This window comes from Haliotis asinina, chromosome 3 (assembly GCF_037392515.1).
Source record: "Haliotis asinina isolate JCU_RB_2024 chromosome 3, JCU_Hal_asi_v2, whole genome shotgun sequence".
Classification (NCBI taxonomy): domain Eukaryota; kingdom Metazoa; phylum Mollusca; class Gastropoda; order Lepetellida; family Haliotidae; genus Haliotis; species Haliotis asinina.
Genome location: NC_090282.1, coordinates 12,225,877 through 12,237,402, shown reverse-complemented (window position 1 = coordinate 12,237,402; position 11,526 = coordinate 12,225,877). Strand labels below are relative to the sequence as shown.

Sequence of the window (11,526 nt, the reverse complement as noted above, 5' to 3'; positions counted from 1 at the left end):
GGAGTCGGGAGCAGCCGCCATACTTCGATACTGGAGGTCACCCGGATAACGGAAACAGCCGAGGAAGATTCGTTGAGATTGTGGTGTCAGAGATTTGTGGTCGTTTACCTTAGCTACGAACACTGGTGAATGCGAGTTCTTTTACGTGTTTCTCGTTAAAGGATCACTACGTACATTACGGATATGTCGAAACAGCAACGAACTTTACGTCGGAGACTGTCATCGTCAACAAGGGTAGGTTACAGGTGTGTTGTTGAAATAAGCAGCTGGGAAAAATTGATAAGATTTGAATCGAGTGTTGGAGAATCGTTTACACTCCCGCCAAATGTTAAAATGTCAAGGAAGGTGTTTTAAAGATTTTTGTGTGACACTATTTTATTTTATTTATTTTATTTCATGTTTATTGACTCAACCACGTATATTTCCCTATAACTGGGAATACCGAATGGCCTACGACGGTAGGAAACAGTTACGAAACCTGACAAGGATGGATGCGCATGAAGACAGTGTGACGTACCAGGTTTAAATCAACATCCGTTGTAAACCTTGAATGAACTCAAATGACCCCAACAGAAGGCGGAATTAATATTTTATTGTTATTATTCGTGCTAGGCTTGGATAATTAATTTAGTAACAAGCTATATTTACAGAAATACAGTTGTGTAATTATTGTGATAATCATTTAATCCGTTATAATAATACATGAATGAAATATGACGTCATATGCCTAGTTATGATGCCATTTACTCATAGTTGCCGTAGTATCCTTGTTTTTCCATATGCTGGTACAGATATATTTCCTCCACCCGTCGTGAAATGCTGCACGACTGTAAAACATACATATTTTTCACGAAGCCTGACTTCAGGCGATGATATGGCCAAACAAAAACCGTGAAGCTTTACCCATATGTCAAAGAAATAGGTTTTGCCCAGATACGCAATGGAAGGAAACATGTATGTCTAACTACACGTGGTTATCTGCCTTTATTAGTCTAGTATTTCTACTGACAACAAAACTGTTATCACTTTTTAATAAGGAATATGTTTCAACGCGTGTATGTTCCACATTTTCTGCTCGATTTCCTTTATGAGAGAGATTTGAACTTAACAAATGTGCGAATATGTCACCTTGGGTTCGTTAATAAAAAAAAGGGAACCAGCAAAAATCAGTCAGGCATACTTTGAATATTTAATTTGGTACACAGGGGGAGAACTGTGTCTAATTTCTACACTGTATAAAAGATTTGAAAATCAAGATGCTACTAAAGACAAGTCGTTCCCAGTATGCATTTGTAGTGATCTTGCAGGTTATCGAATTATTGCAGGGAGTTCTCTATTTGTTCTTTTTAACAATGAAAATATAATTTATAAACCTTAAGAAATATGTAGAAATGAATGTAACAACCTTAATCTAAAAGGAAAGAATATGGAAGCAGATATGGTCATAAGAAAAGAAAAATAATGTAATCATTCATATTGTGTGTAGCCATTTTTTCGTTACACATGCTACACGTCAACACATTACACTTTTGCCGCGCTCCTAGGCGGTACTCAATGATGAGCCCATGAATGTGTAGTAGTAATCCTATCCTTCGAAGAGACAAGTCTAGATGAGCAGACAGTACTCGGGACCATGGTCTGTTATTTATTATTGTTCATAAATAGATATTTTAACTATTCCTTAATATTTCAATTATGAATACATACCTTAGAGACTCCTGCAAGTCTTATTAAACCGCTATTCGGGGGCATACTTGACTTGAGTCGAGGGCATGCTCTCCCTGGGTTTTTTTATAAAAATTACATGGTCTCAGAAGCTAGAGGGAAATTGCATTATTTTTTCATCAATCGATGTTTAATTGTGAATTCATTGTTTTGTATGTTATTCTTTGTGTTGTTTATCCTGTCTTTTTGGAATCATGCGAATTGAATGGAAACCTTTTTCTAATTAGGTCTTTTGTTCGTGAATTATCTTTACACGATATCCTGGTAGTCTATGTCACGCCCCGGATTCCTTATTTTCTATTTATTTATGGTTGGGAAACTCATATGCCACCCCATCCATCCCGCCTCGGACTGCCTGAGGCCATGCTTGTAGACACAAAAATATTTCTATCCTAACAGATTCTTCATGTTTACATAATTATCCACAAATGGACGGCCTAAGACAATGCTCGGAAACACTGTTTCTTAATTTGCCTTCCAGTATGCCTTATCACCTACCCATATTCCGTTATGTACGTATTTACGTCGATGTGTCCCTCCTTTTCCCTCCTACAAGGATGATATTTTAGTTGTAATGATATCTACATAAGGTGCGACCTACGCGAACCACGGGGATTTTCAGAATGAAGCAAAGCCCGAGCGCGAGGACGATGAACATTTCGCGCGGTGATTCATTCGCCGGAACTCACTCACGCCTTCGCATAGCGAACCTATTCGTGGAGATGTCCCCTCAATCATATTATTTACAGTTCAACAAGCAAGGTGGATGTAAAATTGGATTCTAGTACGGACCGACAAGGAATGGTAAAGAGCAAAGTGCCGGTTGGCAAGCAGGTTGGACCAAACGTGAGTGTTATGTTTTTATGGCGATCCTATTTTGTTTTAAATATTTCTCCGACGTTACATACGGTTCACCTGTGGCCGTGTCGGGGTTAAGTCGTGTAACCCGTGAATGTGGTTTGCTTCTTTACATACTTGTTCGAGAAGAGCTCGTTGAAGCGCATGGGCTTTTTAGTACAGCTCCAATTATTTGGCAAATGAATGTGTAAATGTCGAAATGATTGTATAAACAGAATACAAATGTTTGTGTAATTACATTAACATCACAATACACGTAGAGTGTAAGGTTTGAAATGCAGAATTGATCACAAGCAATCAAATATATTGCGATCATTCAACGCTTAGCAAATTAATACGACAATTTTTTGGGAACCTAATGATTAACTTGGTTCAAATACACCAAATGTTTTACACATCTGGTATATCTGTAAATGCGAGTCTTAGGGTATATGCATGTTGGGAAACTCTAGTGTTCATGTATATAAGGGTGCCAGAGTATGTTAGCATAAAGGGGTGTATATATGTAATGACGAATCTATGTGTGATGGGAAGTGTTGGTATATTAGTGCACATAGTCGAATCCAAAGAGTGCGTATTCATATGTGTGTGTCTGTAGAGGGTTGTGATATGCATGTTTATAGGGGAGGTATACAGTATAACTGTACATAGGCCATTTTGTATATAGGTGTATACGACACCCCTATGTGTGTACTGTTAACGGGATAGTAACGGAAATCCTCGTGTCTGTGTCGGAATTCTCATAAAATACGGCACGGTTATTTATAGAAATACAAACATAAATGTCCCTATTGCTTTTCATAACGTAATTTTAAAACGTTTCCCCACACATGCCGGTCTCATGCCTCCGCTGAGTTTCCATTGATAAGTGAAAACACGTGTGCAGTCACAAAAGAAGCACCTCTGGAGATATTCTCGTATTTCTAACCTACAACAACTTCTAGAATGCCACAGAAGCCACACGAGAGCATGATGAGAGTGAGAGTATTTGTGAATCATAATCCCATACTCTGCTAAACGTGGGTAATAACAAGCATACGTATATTTTGTAGTATTTCCCACCAACAACATATATACCTCCCACACAACCGCAGTGAAACGTCCCAGGCTTTACCCAGCATTGTTTATCTATTAGAGACTGCATCCCAGTTCCAGTTCTGCGGCGTCGTGTTAGACATCACCATGGATGTTATCTAACACGTGGGACCTAGGGCCTTTTGTGTCAGTACAGAGACAATAGAGCTGGTATCAAGGGGCCTGCAAATGTCAGACTGAGCTCCCTCTGACATTCTGCTGGAATCCAGTGGAAGCACACGTGTGTTTGCCAAAAAACATCACTGTAAAGTCTACATAGGGTGGTTACCTTTCTAGGAGAGTACGACTTGGACAGCAAGTAACTGTCACTGCAGGTCACCTTTCACTTACGTAACAGACAATCTCTATCTCTGCGACCATCTGTTTATGTAAAGACACAAATATCCTTGACCAATGACCGTCTATAAATCACGTACGGTGGTTTTGTGTGAAAAGAAATTCGTGTGACACAGGTCTTAGTGATACGACTAGGTACTAATTATGTTCATGGAGATCTATGTAAGAGACACACCCTTTCCTAGATGGCATTCTCGGCAAAAGGATCTGTTTTAAGATGGAACGTGATCTGAATACGGTATGCTATCTGTGAAGAGGCCCTTTGACAATATGTCATCGAAGGCTTTGTATTTCCTGTCAAAGAGACATCTATATAATGTGTACGACGACCTGTGAAAGAGGCCTCCAGTATAAGAAGCGATCTGTCAATGAGGCCTCCGGTGTAAGAAGCGATTTGTCAATGAGGCCTCCAGTGTAAGAAGCGATCTGTCAATGAGACCTCCAGTGTAAGAAGCGATCTGTCAATGAGGCCTCTAGTGCATAAGACGATCTGTCAAAAAGGACTCTAATGTAAGAAACAATCTTTCAAAGATGTCCCCTTTTGCAAGCCTTCTTTCTGAACACATGGGTCTGTCACAGGAGGATCGATCTGTTAGGCAATGCCTACGATCTGTCTCTGTTAACGAATCGACGTCTCATAAACGTCTCTCTGCTCATTCGTCCTTCATTTCAAGATGACATCAAACTGTCATTTTCAGTATATTCTATTTACGATATTTTAATCCATCTAGCTATAATTGTTCTTTCCATTAGTCGTCCATGGCAATATTCTGCCTGTGTGACGCGGTTTGTAAATATCTGAGTGACAATCCAGCGACTGACATCATGAGCACTGATCGGGGATACAATAGCATGCATCAACAACGTCAGCCGACCAACTGATCTCGTCAGTTGCTTTTTCTGACAAGTATGGATTTCTGAATACCAACCCGGATCTTCAGCGATCTCAATTATTGGAGATATGTCAAACATATGGATTATTTACATGATCGATCCAGCATATATCTTCCAATGATCATCGATTCATTGGAGGACATCTTGTTCATAGAGTAACATTGTTTCTTATTTGTATCTAACATATTGTGTACTACTGCGTCGGTTCGAGGTCACATGTCACGTTTAAATCAAATGCATCCTGCAAGAAATGTAAACCATATTTAGCGAGATCGGTATAGTTGTGATTTGCATCTTCAATGCTGTGACATGGCTTTGGACAGACGTTGTTTTTCAAATGACTATTCTTTTATACAAACCATCCCCAAATAGTTATGAAATTGATTTAATGACTGGTTGTAGGGGCCTATTATCATATTTGACTGTTTATTACTATTGACATGGTCATGTGATAAATACTGTCAGTTGTAATATAGTTCATCTGCCATCCTTCGGAAATGGCAAGAGTATCGTCTTCATAATGTCGTAGTATTTTCAATGTGATTATGCCGAGATATATGCAAATGTCGAGTGTATTATATCCTCATACAAAGATAATGTTTCAACTGTCTCACCTCCAGTGCCAAAGTATTTCTCACTCCCGTCACTGAGTTGAACTACCTCTATTTATAGGCAAATTTAGTCGAAGGAGTACTGTCGCGCGCTTAAATTTGTAGACACGTTAATTACATCCAAATATCAAATATAATTTTTAGTTACATGATTGAATGTCTTTTAACAGCGGTGAAGGATATCTAAAGGCATTTAGGCATAAATGTATCTCATCAGAAACCTGTTTGCAAGCTCACATTATCTGATATATATTTTCCACTCATATCCTCTTTAAGCAGTGGAGCAGACGACACCTTGGCGAGTAACCCATTTAAAATCCGGAGAATCTTAATACTCGTTCAGTTTAGATACAAACCGGACTGTTTTACTATTCAGATACAAAGTCTACCAGTCATCCTAAGAAATAACCATTTTCATACAATATATACTTTTATTTGCCCTCATGATCGCGGTTAATATATTCTTTTAAGTTTTCAGTGCCTTCCGTTAAGAGAAACGTCTGCTGGTGCTTTCTGACAAATACCATTTCATAGTGCCACGTGAACACGTACAAATGGAAACGTAAATTCAAGCCTAATTCCGTATCTGCGTCAGGGAACATCTCTCCCCCAGTGTTTACTGTTGTGGAAGTCGAAGGCTGAGTGAACCCATTAGTTGATGACATTTTTCTGAAAGTTGACTTTTTAATGCACAGTATAACTAGTCTGAGTGCACGGATATACGCATCCCACACAGCAAATACAGCTCGTAAAGTCTTTCCCAAATAAAGCGGCCTCCCCTGCTCAATAGAAAAGCACCACGCGTCCAGCAGATCACAAGACGTTCAGCCAGCCACCTCTAATTGTTTCAATCCCATTTAGCTAAGAACTCATTTCCCTGCGTCCCATGCAGCACACCAGGAGGACATTCAGCAAGCCTATCTCAACATATTCGTCAGAGTTCTTTTAACTGTCCTCAGTTATGCTCCGTATCTTTCTGTCATTGTCCCTCTCTCTAACACCGCTTGCGAAACAGTTTTCCCATTCTCTCTCCTAATAGACCCATGACGATGTCTTCTTGGCATATCCCCAAGTTATGTTTTCTTGGAGTTGTATTCATTCTGTTGTCGTCTGTGGTTGCACTGACACATTGCCTCTGAAAATACATGAATTTGATATCTATGTTTAATATCATTTTTGCTGCAAAAGAGCCCGAGTGAGTTCGATGCTTCAGATTAACAAAGGACATGACTTATCTATGCTTTCATTGTTCAAGCCCTTCGTATTTCAGAGTGCATGGATTAGGGGACAGGCATGGTTGCCTTTGTTGGTTGTCTTCCTTCATGTTAACCCCGGAGTTGTCTCTGTCGGTCGTCTCTTCTATATTTCTAATTACTGGCTGCGATTTAGCCCTCATGTTTAATTCAATAAAGATGTGTAATTAATCTAGACACATGCATTCCATGTTCATTTGACTTTTAAAATGATTACCTTTATGGACAGAACATGATGCTGTAACTTTGTAATTAGGATAGATTTGTATTGGCACTATGCCATATAAGACTGCTCGATATGGCTTAATATTCTCTGTCGGGTATCTAATGCAGGCATACAACACTTTTGTAATGACAACTTTAACCTGGTGTTATGGCAACTGTGCACTGTTGTAACGATATCTCTAACCTGGTGTTATGGCAACTGTGCACCGTTGTAACGACAACTTTAACCTGGTGTTATGGCAACTGTGCACTGTTGTCATGACAACTTTAACCTGGTGTTGTGGCAACTGTGCACTGTTGTAATGACAACTTTAACCTGGTGTTGTGGCAACTGTGCACTGTTGTAATGACAACTTTAACCTGGTGTTGTGGCAACTGTGCACTGTTGTAATGACAACTTTAACCTGGTGTTATGGCAACTGTGCACTGTTGTAATGACAACTTTAACCTGGTGTTATGGCAACTGTGCATCGTTGTAATGACAACTTTAACCTGGTGTTATGGCAACTGTGCACTGTTGTAATGACAACTTTAACCTGGTGTTATGACAACGTTTCACTGATGTCATGGCTTTACGTTGGATGTGTTAGATTAAACTTAACCACCGTTTGACATTAAGAATAGGAATGTCGACTGCGGCATGAAACATGCAATACATTGCATATAATATACATTAATACATATTTGTAGTATACTACGAATCGATATTAATCATTACACATGATTACATGTTGTGTTTTCTGAAAATGTCTAATGTTTGATAAAGAGGTGAACCATTTATAGGTCTATCTACACGCGATGACGCCAGGCTTTTACCACGTGTGAACTCTATGATCACTTATGCATAGTACGGCGTTGGGGATTGCGGTTGTTGAGTTAAAGCAAATAGGTGAACGTGTACCTCACACTGTTACTGTTGTACACACAGAGGCTGACCGCATCGTTTAAATAATCCATTACTCGCTTCAGTGGCTGTTCCCAGTTTCCATTAGAAAAGAAACCTCTTGCAGTATACTTCCTGGAACCTGAGCCAATGGGCGAACTGGAAACGCTATCAAGTAAAAGGTTGAGCATATAGGCAAACAAACTGAGTACTTCGTGAGCTGAGTACTAGAACCTTAGACTCTGGCCAGTTTTTGTTTCCACAATTACGGATTGGAATGAGGAGCACGCCCGACCCCATATAACCCAACCTCTGTGATTGACACGGCCACGTTGACAATTGTGTCAGTGTTGCATGCGCTAGAAGAAACACGCATTTTCGTTTCACGACTTTTAAGTCGTTTAAGGAGTGTTGACGTTTTTTCGGATTTAGTTTTCTTTTTTTTGAAAGACAAACATGTCTGCGAAACAAATCAAGTCAGACTTTTGACAATCGCTAAGTTATGTTCGTTTGAATATGTGAATATATGTTTACGCCATTTTATGCCAATACGCCAATAAGCCAGCAGTATCATGGTTAGGAAGGCTGGCATGCTGTTCAAAGAGGGGATAAATATCTTTGAAAGATAACCATGAGTAAATATTACACAATGTTGAACAGTTCTCTTCGCTAGTGGAAGCCCCTCTGAGTGTGGGGGTTCAAATCCCGGATGGGACTCAATCTAACAATGATATTAGAATCTGCACTTAACTGAGAAAGTGTAATCCCAAATATAACATGAGGTACAAACAATAAGTGTTACTTAGTTGGTTACATGTCAGTTATAGTACCCTACTTACAATCTGTCAGTGTTATAGTGGTTTACAGTCTAGTACTGGAACTAGCTTGTGTCTGTCTAAGACAAAGTGTTGGACACACGCAGAACTGGAACTAACATTGGTCAATGCCAGGTAGTTATAGAGGCAATTCTACCATCGTCCAATGTCAAAGTATTGCACAGCTTAGGGCCAGGGTGACTGACTTAACATTATAAGTCACATCGACTAGAACAATTAGTAGCACTAGAACAATTACCTGTTACATTGTTGGACAGATAAGCGCTAGGACAATTACCTCTAAATGTCAAAGGGTTGGACAGTTTAGCGCTAGAACAATTCCCTGTCAATGTGAGAGTGTTGGACAGATTAGCGCTGGAGCAATTACATGTACCTGTTAACGTCGAATTGCTGAACAGATTAGCACTGGAACAATTACCTGTCGATATCAAAGTGTTTTTGGACAGTGTTGCACTAGAACAATTACCTGTCAACGTCAAATTGTTGGACAGTTTAGCGCTAGAACAATTACTTTTCAATGATCAAGTGTTGGACAGTTTTGCGCCAAAAGTGTCATCAGTCATGTCAAAATGTTGGGCAGCTGGGCGCAAGGAGTGCCTTGATTACTCAAAGTTTAGGTTGAGTGTTACGAAACCATACCGCTAAGACTACTTTATGGCACTGGCTCAGAGTGCCAGAAGACAGTTCAGGAACGGAGTTCAGTACAGAGTGCAATAACGAGTACCGATGTATCAGCCCAATGTGTTATCCATACTATATCAAACCTCTCTTACATGCGCCCCGCCTTATACAGTATATTAAACAAATACACCCGATATGAAAGTGAACCATTAAAGATGCGATTCTAGCCGCGTCACCCATGACATCAAAGAACACCATTAGCATCCCCCCTAATGCGTCTATGTCGTCAATCATCATGCATACTTTCTCATCTGTAATCATGCATACCAGGGATGAACGATGGAGGATGCTGCTTCTAAGTTTTAAGATATTAATTAACAGATAAGGGTATATTTTCGCCTTTCCTGTTTTCTCATTTAAGAATTGGCAACTATTTGGAAACGGAAGTGTTCCTCATTTGAAATCTTAATTAGAAACTTCTGAGGTTCATGGGAACATATGGAATGGGGCTGGGATTTGTGATGAAGCACTCAAAAGTTGACAGGTTAACGGGATATATCCTTTATCGCCGACCGCAAACTACTAATGACAAGTGAAATGTGAAATGTTTTTTCTTACACTGTAGAGTTGGATCGTCTTGGCAAGGTCTGGCATATTTTCAGGAATATGCTGTGTTCTTATATCAGTGTTTTATTTCAGGGGTGGTGAAACCGTCACCCATCATGGAGTTCGAGGAATATGCACCAATGTGTGAGAGCATGCACATTGAGCAATCAGTGCTCTCAGTGATGAGCTATCACCGGTTTACGTGCTCCAGATCCGACCAGATTCCATAGATACTGCGTTTGTCTACAAACAGTAGCAAGCGGTATGAAGATCAATGACACATTTCATAAGTCTGCATGTATGGCTGGTGACTGCAAGCCCCTTTAGCTTGAACCCTGTTAAGTCAGAAACTTGGTGGCGTTCTTCATTCAAGCCTCACAAGCAGAAATACATTTCTCTCTCATCGAATCATTCAAGCCTCACCGACAGAATCCCATTTCCTTCTCATCGAGTTATTCAAGCCTCACCGACAGAATCCCATTTCCTTCTCATCGAGTTATTCAAGACTCACCGACAGAATCCCATTTCCTTCTCATCGAGTTATTCAAGACTCACCGACAGAATCCCATTTCCTTCTCATCGAGTTATTCAAGACTCACCGACAGAATCCCATTTCCTTCTCATCGAGTTATTCAAGCCTCACCAGCAGAATCATATTTTTAGCTCCGCCAAAAACACATTTTGTAATGCAATCAAGTCATATTATAGCAAGTATGAAAGTCGTGCGAACGTATTAATCTCTTACTTAAGATGGTTAGTGGGTAAATTTAGATACCGATGCCCTGGAATATAGATTCTGACACACTGTGTGTTGGATTTTGAAACTGTTTACATCCTCTTTTGATTATACTAATCATATCACAGAACTAAAACATATCACAGAACTCATGGAAATAGTTTTTCTAAATGAAATTAATGACATGGTAAGAAACGCTTGGCGTGTATTTACAACAACTTGGCGATTTCATACCGTATGTTCTTGCTCCCAAAGTGTGGAATTATCTGCCTTATCAGACCAATTTTTGAAACGTTTTATGCACTGTATTACACCGGATGTTGAAGTCATTTCTTCTGTGTGCTAGGATCTGGATTTAGGAAAATAGAATAATGGCATATTTACGAATTATTCAAATATTTTGGGTAGGTTTGTGTTGGAGGCGGGGGTTGGGGGGGGGGAGGAGGAGAAGGGGGTGTTTGGAATTAATTGATATGGCAGCATCACTGTTATCGATTGCGAAGTATCTGAAGCCCTCAGTCCAATGATCCTTTATTACGAGATAGTAATTATCTGAATGTTCAACGATTAAGACAACCTGCTCATGAGTAGTTATTATATAGAATGTGAGTATTTCAGCCAGTCCTACCCATAATATCCCCCAGTAATTGTTGTAACACTGACACTTGTCTGTAGAGCTCGCCCTCGCTCTCTCTCTCTAAAAGCGGCGTAAAACCCTACTCACTCACTCTCTCAACATTCCTCAGTATTAAGAAAACTGAATCCCTCCGGATGTAAACACGTAATTTCTCAACCACAGACACTGTTTTAAATCTCCAGTATTTTAAAAATACCCATCAGTATGAGC

The 11,526-nt window shown here is 39.7% G+C and overlaps 1 protein-coding gene across 1 annotated transcript in view; it reads left to right on the top strand.

Annotated features, from left to right (window-relative positions):
• The first annotated feature begins 2,506 nt into the window (after positions 1 to 2,506).
• LOC137277487 (uncharacterized) overlaps positions 2,507 to 11,526 on the top strand; it is a 67,135-nt gene continuing 58,115 nt past the window's right edge. The window contains exon 1 of the mRNA XM_067809226.1: positions 2,507 to 2,571. Within this exon, the coding sequence (XP_067665327.1) occupies positions 2,527 to 2,571 (45 nt within the window). The 5' untranslated portion in view covers positions 2,507 to 2,526. The remainder of the gene's footprint in view (positions 2,572 to 11,526) is intronic.